At 45.5% G+C, this 15,766-nt stretch overlaps 1 protein-coding gene across 2 annotated transcripts; it reads left to right on the forward strand.

Annotated features, from left to right (window-relative positions):
* The first annotated feature begins 932 nt into the window (after positions 1-932).
* On the forward strand, positions 933-13,962 carry LOC121659188 (solute carrier family 22 member 2-like). Of its 2 annotated transcripts, XM_042017088.1 has the most exons (11): positions 933-1,370; positions 2,807-2,910; positions 5,576-5,730; positions 6,523-6,691; positions 7,530-7,644; positions 8,097-8,203; positions 8,375-8,589; positions 10,004-10,112; positions 10,785-10,897; positions 11,866-11,965; positions 12,928-13,962. In XM_042017088.1, the coding sequence occupies exons 1-11, from the start codon at positions 960-962 to the stop codon at positions 12,992-12,994; spliced, it is 1,665 nt and encodes a 554-aa protein (XP_041873022.1). In that variant the 5' UTR covers positions 933-959; the 3' UTR covers positions 12,995-13,962. The 2 variants fall into 2 exon arrangements, with proteins under 2 accessions (XP_041873022.1, XP_041873023.1); XM_042017089.1 differs by lacking the exon at positions 12,928-13,962 and having other exon boundaries at positions 11,888-11,966.
* The last annotated feature ends 1,804 nt before the right edge of the window (positions 13,963-15,766 follow it).

The raw sequence follows: 15,766 nt of genomic DNA on the forward strand, positions 1-15,766 counted from the left end.
TGCATCATTCTTCCAGTCCTCCATCATTGAAGGAAATGGAGAATGACATGCAAGGACCTTATGCAACCATGGCCATGGGAACACAGCATTAATCACCCCCTCAAGTAAAGAAGGCTGAAGATGTCTCCATTGCTTAATCACACATGTTAGCATTGTCTAATAAATTCTCATTAAATAGCTGTTAAGCATTTATGAGATGGAGCTGCAGCTTGCAGCAGCCTCTGCCATCTGCCTCCCCAGGGTGCAAGGCAGGTCAGGAGGCAGAGGGCAGGATGGGCATGCAAGGGCTGGTGACCGGTCTCAGGGCCACTCTCAGTTCCCTGAGTGTGAGGCAGCTGCAGGTGAACCCCTGCAAGTTCCATTTGATCACCTCTGACTCAGAAGTCCCAACTCACACTGCAGTGACTGGTCTGCCTCCCATTTGAGGCACAACACTATTCTTTAACCACTAAGTGCCTCAAAGAAATCTGCCCTGTTGTGTTTTTGCTGTACTGTTTTCTTCTATTCCCTCAACAGAGCATACAAGCAGTCATCTATGTCCCTCGTAATTTTAAGGTTCTTCAGTTTATATGTATATGAGGAAGAGGATCATACTGCTTTCATAGTACTTAAGGCCTCTGAAAATACTGGACAGAGGAATTACCACCTGCCCAACACTGTGCACTGACAGATTCTCAGTGACAGACTGAAATGGCCATAAGCTAAGACTCCAGATCCTGCATTTCAAGTATGTCATATATAAAACAAATTAACAACAGAAGTCAAAAAGAAGAGCCAAAGTGTGTTTAGAAATGGCATTTAGGAAACAAAGGTTGAGATGCATGGCTTGACAATTGACAAAGTTAATTATTTGTTTGTGAGTTTAAGCAAACACTTCAGCTATTATTTAAGCATGCAGTGAAGTCCAAAGCCCTGGAAGCAACCGAGTTAGATACTTTCATGATCTGTGACACACAAAGATGCCAGCCTTGGATGACATTTTAGAGCAGGTCGGAGAATTCGACTTCTTTCAGAAGAAAGTCCTCTTTGTCTTATGCTTGCTTTCTGCTACTTTTGCTCCCATTTATGTGGGGATTTTTTTCCTGGGATTCACCCCTGAGCATCGCTGCTTCAGCCCCGGCGTGGCTGAGCTGAGCCAGCGGTGTGGCTGGAGCCTGGAGGAGCAGCTGAATCACACGGTTCCCGAGTGGGATGGCCACGGGGCCAGCTTTGACAGCCGCTGCAGGAGGTACGAGGTGGACTGGAACGCAACAGGCATCAGCTGCACTGACCCCCTCGGCAGCCTGGTGGGCAGTGGGAGCACCGTCCCCCTCGGTCCCTGCCGGGATGGCTGGGTCTACAACTCCCCGGGGAGCTCTCTCGTCACCGAGGTAAGACATAGCTTGTCCAGAGAAATCACTCCTGTCTGCACAGCTTAAAGATACAATATGCTTGATTAATAAAGTTTGCTTTTGGTGTACTGAGTCTGACTGCTAATAAACACTCAATATCAGAACCTGCTAGGCACTTAGATCAAAGATTCATATACATAACAAGGGGAAATTATCGCTTTTCTTGGCAGCATAATACTGCAATCTTGTCATCAGTGGCTATTCTCACAATTATTTCCATTACCAAACTGAGGGTAGCACCCCCTTAGCCCAGACTGAGGAACTGCACTTTTGAGTGACAATCCAGATACTCATCCATAATGAACAAGAAGCAGAGGACAGGTCTACATTTCTCACATAATGCTTTAGCAACAGCAGTGCTGCTTTATCTCAATTTACAGTATCTAAACCAGATGATCTAGAATATAAAAACTATGCAAACCAGTACTAATAGTCTTAAAGCCACGTAGAGACCTGAAGTATAGGAATGATCTCCAAAGAGATCTCTTCTACTTCCCCTCCACTGCCAAATCTGTATTAGCTATACCTAAACCATGCCTAGCAGATGTTTGTGTAACTTGATCTTAAAACAGTGCATCGCTGGATGCTTCACAGCTTTCATGAGCAGGGCATTCATATTTCCTTGCTTCACTATAATCACTGTTACAAAGCAAGTCCACCCCATTTTCTCTTGGGACAGATGGGCTGGGGCAGAGAAGAGCACTCCAGCTGTCCTCCACACCCGGGAAACTGAGCTGAGCTGTTTGGTGTGGCCCCAGCAAACTTGTCTGGGTTAGAAAAAGATTAAATAAGCAGCCAAATACATTCATGCTTCTTTCTGGGCTGAAGGCTAATTACACTGGAGTGAATATTTCCAGCTGTAGAAAAGTTATTACCAATTTGCCCTCCTCCCTTTGTTGGGTGTGCCCTGACAACCTGTTAATTGTAAATCAAAAGCAAGTGCCCCTTCCCTGCAGAAAAAAGTCAGCCCAATCCTGGGCCTTTTGCCAGTACTAATGAGGTGAGGGATACCCCAGCTCCTGGCTCCACTCCAGCAGGGTTCATGGAAACACATGGTTTGAAATAGGTCTTGGCATCTGGGAAGCTGACAATGCTCCAAGTGTCGTCCAAATTTCAAGCAGATGGGTGGGGACAAGAGGATGAGATTTTTCTGAACTTTTTTATTTGTTCTTTCAGAGTTTTCTTCCTTTCTCACTCTCCATATGTGTCATTATGCAATAATTTTCCGGGATGTAACTTTTTCACAAGGTTTGGGAAAATCCAAACAAGATGCATCGCAGATGTCAGCTTAAGAGGTTAGAGGGTTTCTTTCCCGGAGTCTATTTTCTCGCTGATGCCATTGGTTTCCCTCCTTCTCAAACAGGCATGGTTTGTAGGGAATGTTCCTGTGCTTCTAACTGTGTTTGCCCTTACAGTTTAACCTGGTGTGTGAGGACTCCTGGAAGCTGGACCTCTTCCAGTCGTGTGTGAATGCTGGGTTTTTTATTGGCTCCATGAGCATTGGCTACATAGCAGACAGGTGGGTGGTGTGTAGACAGGTATGGGATGAACCCTTTACTCTGGTTATTTGCTTTCTGATGTTGTTGAACAGCATTCACAATTTAGAAGGAAAATGAATGCAACCAAAACCTGTTTGAGAAGGTCTGTGTGTCACATAAAAGGGAGGTGGGTGGTGGTTTCTAAGGTCCTGCTTTCAAAGGCTGTTTTGCCCCAAGAATCCACAGAAATGCCAAGGTATCCCTCCACTTTTACAGCCCTGAGGAATTCACACAAGTGAAGAGATTTTGTTTTCTCTCACAGGTACAAACTGCAACACAAACTCAGAGTCAAAGATGAAATTTTAACTCTTGTACCAAGAACTATTTGCTCATCTTTGTGATAATTTTGTTCCACATTAATTTTAACAGTATCCAGATGGCCATAAATCAGTTTCAAAATAGGAGTTTTTCTCAGATACAGAAATAGAAGTAGTTGTTTCTTCCTAAATTTTATTTGATTGTCCTTTTTTTCAGCTGAATCTGTGTTTAGCCAGTTCTAGACCTTATTGTCCCTCATTTCCTCTTTTCTATCACAATTGTCATTGTGCTGTATATCTGCCCAGTGGATTTTTTTTTTTAGGTTAGACTGTGAACAAATTTAGTGCTTTGTAGCTGATCTTCCTCTGCATATTTACCAAAATTTTCAGTAAAATAACAAGAGAGAATGGGACTGGAACTTGAAGAAATGGAGGTAACAGGGAGTGAACAATCCTTCTGGAGATCCAGTCTGTCCTGAATTTTTTTTTTTACTTTGTATTCTCAATAGCCTTTTCCTTCCAAGACTGGCCCCAAAATTGTCTCTGTTGAACAGATACTGCTATTGTTCCCTTCTTTTCACTGTCCCACTTCAAGGGGGAAGGGCCACAGCCATCCCCTGTAGTAGTTCTGCAGTGTCACAAAATTAGGATAGGCTTGTGTTTGTTTCATTGGTCCCTGCTCCCAAGTTTCAGTGCAGGCAAACACACCATCAGTTAGGTTGTGCAGACAAATCTGCTTGTGAAGAAGCCCATCTATGCACAGATTGGACAGACTGCTTTCTCATCTTCATTAAACCATTACCTCACTGCCAGTGAGCCAGACCAGCTTTTTTATAAGCTTTCTGCTTAAATGGATTTTTCATCAGTAGATAGTGATTTACTAAAGTAACCTTTTGTGGCCACATCTTGTGTGGCTACACCTCTGGCAAAAGAGATTCTCAGGTGAAAGACATCAAATGGCTACAGCAGTACTACAAAAATACTACATCCAGTCTTCAGTCCTGGGGTGGAGTCCTCTCTCTGATTTCAAGGACAAAAGTGGACAAATTTATGACAATTTTGGCTTTTCTTTGCATGCATTTTGGAAGATCTTTGTTTCTTTTTTCTTCTTTTTAATCAGAAACGTTTGTCACCCCCCTCATCCTTTCTTTCCCTTAAATCCAAATTCTTGTTTTCTAACTAATCTCCTAGTAAATTTGAAAGCATTCCCTCCTTTTGCCCAGAACTGAGGCTTGGATGGTGATGCACACTCCTACAGGCATAACAGGACATGAAATAGCAGTGAGCAGATTCCATGAGCATCAGAAGCACCACATTTCAGATCACCTTTCCATGCCATCATGTTCACTAGCAAAGGCATTTCTTGCCACCATGTGATGCTGAGAGCCAACAAAAGCCAGAGCTTCCAAATTCATAGCCACTTATATCCGAAATGCTCTCCCTCTGTGTCAAAATACTGAAGGATCTTTTTACAAAGGCTTTTTTTGAAGCAGAAGTAGGAAAATACATGAGGAAGTAGGATATAATTCCTCCTAAGATAAAACACATATATGTCAGAGTGTTAAGGGGTCTTCACTCTGCTCACACCACTCTGTCCCAGCTCACTGCTGCTCCTGCACTGGGAGCAACACAAAATACCATAACAAAATGTATTGTGCTCAGGGTGAAAACAAAACCAGAACTCTCAAATGTGGTCTGATGAGGCTTCCTTGGGTAGAACTTTCAGGCAAGTAAAACATATCTGTTTGTCAGGCTCATGAGAGGAGGAAATTCGAGTGATGGGATCTGCTGATGTTACTGTGGAGAACAAAAGACGTATTTTGGCTGGCACTTATTATTGCGCTATTTTTGTTAGTGGATATTGACTAATTCAATGGTTTTTATAGTTCATACTTCTAACAGAATATGCATCTCTTTTCAGCTAGAAAACAAATGCTTTTCTAGTGTTCCAGCCCACTTGTTTCTTTTGGAAACCCTCTACTTCTGGCCATCAGGGAGTCACGGCGATGGAGGGAATGACAAATAACAGGGATGTACAAAACCCTATTCAAGAAGAGCTCAGTAGTCAGCCAAGGTTGATAAAACATGTAAAGATCACAGTTAGCAAACAAATCCCCATTAAAAAGCGCTGGCAGCTTTGAAAGATGGGTTGGGGAGCCATATCAGGGCAATCTTGAATTAGTTGCCTTAGTCATTAACCAAAAGTGAGCAATGACCTGAAAACACAAAACCAGGGAGATTGGGATTGAAAATGTGGCAAGGGGAATAACAGATATAGGCTCCTATTCAAAATGAGCAGAGACCCTCTCCAGCCTCTTCAAACCCTTTGGTCTGCCACCCTACCCTCCCAGGAGATGAGCCTCTTTCTTTTCGTTTTTTCCCTCTGCAGGTTTGGGCGCAAACTCTGCCTTCTGGTCACAGTCCTCATCAACGCGGTTTCAGGGGTTCTGATGGCCTTTGCACCAAGCTACACCTGGACGGTGACATTCCGCCTGATCCAGGGACTGGTCAGCAAGGGAGGCTGGCTCACAGGCTACGTCCTCAGTTACACAGTTTGCAATTGCACCTTCTGGGCTGGGACCCTTGTTTAGCAGCAGGGCTGACCCCCACTGATGCCATCTGATTTCCTGAGCCCTGTGTGTAACGAGAGCAGACAGTGACACTGTGCTACTTACTGCCAAACTGCATCTCTTTGCTTAAATGCAGGTGCTTGTGACCCGAGCTTGCACCAGCTCATAGACATAAATGGAATAATTAGGAGGCAGCTCTGAAAACTAAGAAAGGTTCATACTTGGAGAGCACATGCCAAAATGATGGGCAAGGTCTAGAGGCACAAACAAATTGAAAATACTGTGAAGATGTGTAGCACCTTTCTGGGAATGGCAACAAGCAGTGATGTAAGACAACACTCATGTTTCACAGCCTTGGTGCCAAAATGACTTTTGCTGTGCTGATTCAGCTGCTTGGTGGGTAGGGAGGTTCTGTTCCCAAGCCATATGGGAGGAGGGAGATGGAGGTAAACAAGTCACATCAGTCGATTTTACTTTGCCATTTATTCCACAGCTTGAAGGAGTGGGTTGAAGAGAGCAGCCTTTGCCCTGTGTTGATGGGTGAGGGCCTGACACTCAAAGGAGGGGGCAAAGTCCGCAGCTGACCAGGGCTGGGGCTTGCCCTGTGACCGAGACCAGCTTTGCTCTCCCACCCAAACCCATGGCCGTGTGCCATGACCCAAGGACACAGCTCAGCACAGGGGCTACACGTGGTCTAAGCTGGCAGGAGTTATGCTCCCCTGGCTCTCCAAACCAGTACGTTTGCTCATATGACTTGTCTTTGCAGTTGCAGAATTTGTTGGTTCAGACTACCGGAGGGCAGCAGGCATCATTTACCAGCTTGCCTTCACCCTGGGACTCCTCATCCTCACCGCCCTGGCTTATGCACTTCCACACTGGAGGTGGCTCCAGCTTGCGGTCACGCTGCCCAGTTTCTTTCTCCTGCTCTACTATTGGTAAGTGCCTGCTGTTGCAGCTCCCAGTAATGCCACACCACACTGACAGGATCAGGGGACAGTGGCTGAGAGCTGAAGGTTCTCCTTAGAGAACAGCTGCAGTGCTACAAATAGGATTTCTAAGATTATATTAGAAGAGATTTGGCCTTTTTCTGTTCCCTCTGCCCAAGGGTTTACTCTGACTCACCTAACAGCAAGGGGCTACCTGCAACATGGTGTAATGCTTCTGTGTTTGGGGTCCTTGCCACACATCACAAAATAATATGTCATTTCTTGACCAGTCCTTGAGCTACTGTGGGAAGGGAGTTTTCTAATCATCTATCATAATTGGTTTTGGATGTTTGGGTTTTTTAATGCAATCAGCACAGGGTTGTTTGTGGTTTTTTTAATTGATTAAAAATGCTTCTTAGAATATAATTAGATCAGGGAAAAGAATTGGGATGTGATTTTTTTTTTTTTTTGAAAGGTTATTTTTAACATGGTAGAAATTAAGAATCAGATTTTGAGCTATTCTTTTTTATATCCATAGACTATTAGCTATTTCTAAAACTTGTCAAGAGAATTTATCTCAGAGTAATGTTTCCAAACTATAATAAACTGGGTTTAGATTTAAAAAAAAAGAGAATAAATTCAGGCAAGGCTACCTTGCCACTCAAATGGAGCACAAATCAGAGTGCAATCACTGGCAGCCACAGCTACCACTGAGTTCAATTCCCCCTGTGAATCCTCAAAGCACTGTAGGATCCTAGCCTGAGCAACTCAGTTCCATGTTCATTTTCCAGGTACCAGTAATGTGCATTTTCCTTCCATGTAGCTGTCATGCTTATATGTGTTGCAGGTGTCTGCCTGAGTCTCCCAGGTGGCTCATAGCTCAAAAGCAGAATGATGAAGCTATGGAAGTTATTAAGCGCATCGCCAAGGGAAACAGGAAGAAGCCACCTCTTTCTTTCCAGGTGACTGCACTGCATTTGCTGCATGTGTGCCTGCTTCAAGACAAATAATGTTATGAGTTTAGGATTGTGTTGGGTTTAGAGCAGGGAGCAGTCAAAATCATTGCAGCTTCCAAAAGCAAAGGCAAGTGAGTTCCCATTTACTGCCTAGGAGCCTCACAGAGAGTATTTGGAAGATTTCATGACTTTAAATTCCAGAACATCCTTATTCATTACTTTTTTTTAAATGTTGCTTCATGCCATACACAACTACAACAGATATGAAGATTGTCTGTATAAATTTTCATATTTCCTTTACCCAAAGTACTCTGGAGAAGTCATTTTGCCCTCAGTTACTTAACTGGCAAATGAAAACCCTCATTCTCCCATCAGCCTAAAGGAAAATATTCACTGTACTTCTCACCACCTTCTCGCCCTCCCACTGTAACCTCTTGTCCTGTCACTTCTGTTCCCAGAATCTCAGCTCCGAAGAGGAAGACGGAGAAAAGTTGAAACCTTCATTCTTAGACCTGGTCAGGACACCTCAGATCAGAAAATACACATTCATTTTGATGTACAGTTGGTAAGGATGGGAAGGCTTTTGCAGCCCAAATGGAGGTGTGTGATTTGGGGTCATTAAATCATTGTCATTGATTTGAGCCTGTTTTGCTCCTGACCAGCTGCAAATCTCAGTTCTTTGCATAAAATGTCTCCCAGGGGGGTTGGCTTCATTTGCACCCTCTTCTCTTCCCAGGTTCACGAGTTCTGTCCTCTACCAGGGGCTCATCATGCACATGGGAATAGCTGCTGGGAACATGTATCTGGATTTCCTTTATTCTGCTCTCGTCGAGTTCCCAGCCGCCTTCATCCTCCTGCTGACGCTGGATCGAATCGGCCGTCGCCACACCTGGGCTGCAGCCAGTGTGATGACAGGGGCTGCTTGCCTCATTGCAGCATTCCTGCCAGACAGTGAGTTCTGCAAACTTCCTCTGTCAAGGAATTCTCTCCCCATCTCTTGCTTGTTGCCCTGGAAAATAGAAAAAGATCCTTGATAACCTGGCCCATGTCGGTACTGTGATCCAGTCCAGTCAAATACCATAAAAGCAGCAGTATTTATACCTGCTAATGAGAGGCTGGAGAAATGGGGCAAATCAGATTTCCAAAATGGCATCAAATCAGATCATAAGTCTGCAGGTGCTAGGTCATGAAGAATGCCATGTTCACATGTCCACAATTTTTATCTGACCAGAAGTTTGTATTTTAATGCACGATTCAGGGGTTTCATCCAAAAATCCCCACATTTTCTGTTCCTAAAAAGGAAAAATATATAGGCACATGCACACACTTAAACAATGTCTGGGTACAGTAAGTGCTTTCTGCCATCAGTGCTGCTGCCATGAATGTAGGATGTCAAACAACCACGGTGACCAACACTCGGCTTTGGTTTAGCTGAGCGCCTGCTCCAAGATCATTGTCTCAAAGCAGTGCATCACTTAAGGGCCACCAAATGAAATTCCTTTCCTTTTGTTTTATGGAATATAAGTAGACTGAAACTACAGCCACTACGGCGCCACACAACTGTGAGTTCATTGGGGAGACAAGAACAAACACACAAAATGTTATAGTAAAATGTTATATGCATAAACCCCAGAGCACCCAGACAATGAAAAACCATTTTAGGAAGCGACTGGGGAGCGCAGTGGCTGTGCAAGGTGCAAGGGCCCTGCTGAGGGAGTGCAGGAGTGGGAGTCCTGTGGCCCCACAGCTGCTGCCTGTGCCAGGGCATGGGGCACAGTAGTGCCTGAGAGAGCACCTCACTCTGGGGACAGAGGTGTGGATGACTTGGGACCTAAAACCCCACGTGGCAGACAGAGGTGTCCTGGGCTGACTCTCTGTGTAGGGCTAGGACATTCGTTTATTTGCAGCAGACATCTGCCGGTGTGAAAGCATTTATAGATCACCCTCTGAGGTGGGGAGGCAAACACAAACTTGTCCCAGCTTGAAAGCCATCACAAGCCTCTGTGCAAAGGTACAGAGTACCTTCCTGCTAAGCAGATTTCAACTACCAAACAATGCCCTCTGTTAAGTTTTATTGCAAGCAACAAGTGGTGTCCTGTGTAAGCTTTTGTTTAACACACTAGGTAACCCAAACTACTTTGTGTCATGAATTTCTCCTCTCTGTGACAGCAGCCTAGCAAAATCTCATGTCTTGGTTATTTGCTTGAATCAAAAGACAATTGCATTCTAAATTCTTTGTTGAGTGAAACAACAGCATCATGCTTTACTGTTTCATTAAATTAAATATTTAATGCTGTTTTATGTCAAGAGCAGAAGAAAACCATAGTTTTGTATTCAAACCTCAATGTGCACAATGTCTTTCCAGGTCTTTATTGGCTTAAAATGACTGCAGCTTGCTTGGGCAGGATGGGAATTACCATGTGCTATGAAATTATATGTGTGGCAAATCCTGAGCTGTATCCAACATTTCTCAGGTAAGTGCACCACCTTCTGTCAGCAGGTAAAAGCACTGGGTGTTTCTCTGTGACAGACCAAGAGACTGGCTTACAGCTAAGGATGTCATGGAAGAGGAATTTGCTTGTATAAAGCACACCTTGAAATGGGGGAGGAGGGATACTGAGTGATATAGCAGAAACCCACCTCCTTCCGTGGCCAAAGCCCCTTCCCCACTTCCAAGCCTAGCACTGGGCAGTTTTCTGGGGGAATGTGTAAGAAACCTTCCCAGACAGCCTTCATGCTCCCTATCCAGTGCACCTCAGTGTACCAGCAGAAGTCAAAGGCTCATTGACCTCTCCACTACAGGGCTAGTCTTAATGTCTTACCTTGTCTAACCCTCCTCCCCTCACCCAATTCATCTCGTGGTATGTCTCCCTGTGAGAATGCTCTGCCTGTGCTCTCTTCTGATTATACTCACCACTACAGGGGCCAGGTCTTTCCAAGTCTCTTCCTAAGCCCCAGGGTGTTAACTCTCTTCTCTTTCCAGGGCTCACGGCCCATCTCTTTTCCCATCAGCTGCAAATCCTGGACAGGGTGCTGGCCTGCTCATCTGGCAGCAGGGCTGAGTGAACCCTTGTGTGTCCTGTGGGGTGCAGAGCAGCCCCAGGCAGAGCTGGTGATGTGTGTGTGTATTTGCATGTGCACTGCAGGAACCTGGGAGTCCTCGTCTGCTCCTCCCTGTGTGACCTCGGTGGGATCATAACACCCTTCCTTGTGTACAGACTGGCAGACCTCTGGCATGAACTGCCCCTGGTCATCTTTGGTAAGAGCTGCAAGAGGGGTTGGTTGGCCAAAGCTGAGATGAATTAGTTTGGTGATTTATTTTCTGTCTTTAAAAAAAAAAAAAACACGGAGAGATGCATACACATATGTTTAAGATACAGCTTGGTGAGTCTGTTCATCTGGGTGTTTGGAAGTGGTAGCAAAGTCACCTCTTAGCCCCTTCTGTGCTGAAGGGGACCCCATGCTTTTGGGATAGCCCTTTCAAGCTTTGACTTTCTCCTGCTGAGCCCTTTCCAAGGGAGGAAAAACTTTGGGTTCTGTCCCTCTCACAGGCAGCATGGTTACCTGAACTGAGGTCCCAGCAACATGGCCTTGTCTCCCTGCAGAAAAGTTATACTCCATCTCAGGGTGGCCAGTCTATCAAGGATGCCCTGGCAATTTAGGATGGCAAAGGAGCATGTCAGCCCTAATGTTAAGGTTTCTATCCCAAGAAAAGGGCTGCCTTGAATGCCAGCTGCTGCACATACTCAAACCTGTGTGCCTGCATGAACCATCTGCCTTCAGTAGGGTCACAGAAGGTCTAAAACTAATCAGAAGGTGAAACTGGCCAGGTGGACTGGTAGTAACCTTTCATGCATGTCCTAATCAAGCCAAAAGTAGTGATGACAGCTAGCCAGTGTCACCTCAATCCCATGCCAGCTGGACAATCATAAGCAAAACCTGCTTCCTCTGCACTGTGTGCCTGAAGCAAGGAAGCCAGGCTCCCTCCTGGGTCTGTGCCTCAGGACAGCTTTCCAGGGCTCAGATGTACCTCAGAAATGTCAGCAATTACTCTGACAAATAAGAATCATGCAGATAAAAATCCAAGTGTTATTATTACTTTGAGGCACCCTTATTCTGCCATTGGGGCAGACATTGTCTGTTCATTGGGGCATTAATTAGTGACTTGAAATTAAACATAGGCATGACAATTGCACTGCCTTTATGATCCTTGTTCTGTGCTTGCAGCTGTGATTGTTCTAATCAACAGTGGCTTAGTTTTGCTCCTACCTGAAATGAAGGGAAAAGCTCTGCCTGAGACCATTGAAGACGCTGAAAATCTGCACAGGTATGGTGTTAAACAGTGTCCTCTAAAGCAACCCACCTTCACATCTGCAAAATCTGCTTTAGAATCTCCATTTATTGTACATATCTGGAGATTTGTTGGGTTTTGTTGTACCCATATAAATACAGTTGGTGGCTGGTGGGTGACACATCCCTGATTGCAGTATTGGGCTCTGGGCTCTCCTGTATGATCTGACTGGAATCCATAAACACCTTACATATGAGCCAGACATTGGGAAAAGGTGTGGAAGGTAGTGCCATGGGCCACCTGAAAAGCATTGATCAGTGAGGGGACTGTTGATATCCCCAAAGATGCTCTCACAGCAAGGACAAAGCTGACTGAGATGTGGTTTTAAATCTGGGAAGCAATTCAGTGACTGTCCTGTGGTTTCAGTGCTCTTGCCTTTTGGCTCAACCTGCAGCTTCTGGAGCACCTCCCAGGGTTGGGGGTAGAGCTCCACAAACACTGGAAGGGTTGCTTAAATTTACTGAAGCTCCTGTGAAGCCAAAAAATACTTGGCCTGGTAAAAAACTGGGTGTGGGAAAAAAGGGACCTAACGTGGCCAGAAAGAGATGGCAATGTAGCACAGCATAGAGCAGGGACAACATGCCTCTAGGAAACATTAGGAAAATCATACATGCAACCACACACCCAGATGTCACTTTAGAATCCACTTAGAATAAGAGTTTTTACAGTAGGAAATGCTAGAGTTGAAGTTTCTAAAGGTACCATTGGGATATGATTTCCAGACAGCAGCACAGTTGCAATGAGGCCACAGAAAGTCTCAAATTTGCTCCTTACTCTGCTGCTCTTCAAAGTAGCCTAACCTCGTTTGAGCAATTGCCAGTGCCAAGATAACAGTTAAACCTAGTTTTGTTGAATGAATGCAAGAATATGGATTATGTGGCAGATCATGCTGTTAAACACCAGGAACATCATCTGTTTTTTCCCCTTTCCTTCCACAGGCAGGAGAGAAGTAAAGAAAAAACCATTTATCTCCACGTTCTGACTTCCGAAGTTGCCCCAAAGTAAGGGCTCATTTTGCCCTGGATCTGCCTTTGTTGGGGCAGGGAGGCAGAAGAGGGCCAGCAGACCAGCCACAAGCCCAGACCTCATCCCACATCCAGAGGATGAGCCATCCCACTGTGATGATCTTTCCCTGTTGCACTCCCCCAGCTGCCAGCACTCTGACACTTGGGGACTTCTGGAGCCAGAAGCATTTCTGCTTCACTCCCTCATGGACCATGTTGCAAATTTTTTCTATTTGCCTCCTGAACACTTTCATGTCTCTGGTGTCTCAGGCCATCTGGCAGCAGCACCTCATATGACATGAGTGGGAAATTCATAAAGGAACACTTCCTTCTGCTTCTTATAAAACTAAAAATCTCTTTGGGCTGCTCACTCAGCTCATTTCTATAGCAAGCAGGAGTGCAGTCATGAGCCCAATTCACTTCCTTCAAGCTACACCTGACTCTGCACAAAAGTAACACATAGGTAGTATCTGATTTACTGCCACAATTCCCTCTACATCCCTTAAAATCTTGGTGCTGTTGGTTGGTCTATGGCTCCTGCTTCCCAGATCAGCTCTGTGATTCAGCTCCTGCCACCCAGGCAGCGAGCACTGCCACTGTAGAGACCACTGTGGGAGCCCGAGGCATCCACAAGCTCCTTTTCCTTCTTAGTTTTGCTCTTCTTCTTCCAGAGAAATAAGTACAAAAAAATAAGCACTTCTAAGTCCAAGCTGACTTTTAAGATTTGGTATTCCATAATTTGACTGGATATTAGGCAAGCTGGAAAACTAAAAGGAAGAAAATGAGGAATTGGAGGCAGTGAAGCCTCAGGATGCGGTGGGCTGCGTACAACTGCATCAGCATTCGGGATCAGTGACAGGGAAGGGGCAGGAAGCCCCACCACCGTCACCCCCTGGGACCAGCACAAACAGTAACAGGACACTGTGCCCCGCGTATTAAAACATATTAAAGTTTGTGTTTATGCATGAACGTTTTCCTAATGCTCAGAGCTTGATTATTTACATGGCCAAACTCCCAAATATCTGTCAGAAAAAAGGACTGAGGCAGGGGGAAAGATAAGTCAAAAAAAGGATATGGCTTTTAAAGTTGATCTCCCTCCATACCACGCTGGAGAATCACTGCGCTAGTGCCTCTGAAGGTTGAAGAGTCCTCTCCACAGCTTTTGGGAAGCTGTGATTCACAGCATAGTCATCAACTTGTATACATTCTCTGGATCTGAGTTTGCCTCCTGACCAGTTCTAGTTGTGGGAAATGGCCCAGGTTCTTAATATTTTAAAATATTAAGAAACCCAGCAGTGTAGGGTAGGGATGGGAGAGGAGCACCGAAGTGTCTGAACAACAGCTATCCTTGCGTGTTGGCATTTGGATTTAGGTGTTGACAGCAACAGCAGAGGAAAAGAGCAGTGCTTAGAAAGGTGCAGCCCTTGGCCACAAGATCATCTGCCCATCAGATGCTGCCATGGAGAACACCAGAAACTTTGTAAAAGTAAAGAGCAATTCTTCCCAAAACCCAGCTGGTGGGTGGGTACCCCAAAACACAGAGCTTTTATGTTCTCTTCAGGCACGGTTGATATAAAGTCCAGATTTAAATAATTAGGTGAGGGACAGGTTCTTCTTAAGGGGCCAGTCCCACTTTCATTTACCTGCCCTGTTTACATGCTCCCAGGCTCCTTGACAGAGTCAGATGGTGCTTGGTCCTGAAGCACTCCTTCCCAAGCTCCAAGGACAGCCCTGCCACTGGGCTGGTTATGCTCCAGCAGCCCTAGGAGCAGACAGGCTTCAGCTGCTCTTAAGGGGAAGGGAAGCTCAAACTGTGTGACTTGAAGCAGGATGTGAGCTTCAGTCACAGTCTGGGGGAGACACACTCCTGCCACCCCACCAGGACACAATGCTGCTGCTCCACATTTTGAGAGCAGCCATTTGCAGCTGGACCAGCTTTCACATCTCTTTGACTTCCCAACTCCAGGAAGTAATCCATGAATGGACAAAGGTCACCAGCAAGGAAATCAGTGAAGGACATTTGCCCTAGTGTTTATTAAGCTGCCACCAGAAGCAGATGCCACTATCACTTGTAGGTGACTGCAAAGCAAAGGCACACCAGAGCCTGCCACCTCTGTAGCTCCTGCTGTGGCAGTAGCAGTGCTTATGGAAATAAATACCAGTGGGATGGGTAAGGGTCTTGGGACGCAGCTTTTTTAGTTACTCATTTATTCATCTCAGTATTTGCTTTGCTTGACTTGTTGCTATCTCCCCTGTTTTCTATCTGCAGAGTTTTCAACAGGTTTTATATTAAAGAACTGTAAGTCAGAAGTTCTGATAGATTTCTATTAGTGCAGAGCAGAGACATGTCTGCAACTGCAGCAGGACACCTGCTCTACCAGACAGGTAATTGCACCCACCCTGTCCCTCTTGCCCTCTCAGCACAAGCTTGTTCCCCCCTGATCCTGAAGCAAATATTAGTTTTGCAACTGCCCAGACCAAAGTCATGTCATTCCTGATCTGTCTGTACCCTTCTCAGGGCAACCTTGCCATGGCCCTGCCTCACCGAACAACACGCTTCCCTGCCTTGGAGGCCCTCACAGCAACACTGAACATTAACTGAGGCTCAGGTCAGCTGAAAGCTGGTGCAAGTTCACTGGGATGCAATCCTGGGGGAATTTCACCCTGCCTGCTAGAGTCCAGCAGTGCCTGGCTCAGCTGGGAGCTCTCTCCCTGCAGCTGATTATCACTGGGCGGAGGTATCTCATACCCTGCTCACAGTAGCCTTATGGAA

The sequence above is a fragment of the Corvus kubaryi genome, unplaced genomic scaffold, assembly GCF_017639235.1.
Source record: "Corvus kubaryi isolate FWS band 111438036 unplaced genomic scaffold, C.kubaryi_AGA036_p1.0 split3-73, whole genome shotgun sequence".
Classification (NCBI taxonomy): Eukaryota; Metazoa; Chordata; class Aves; order Passeriformes; family Corvidae; genus Corvus; species Corvus kubaryi.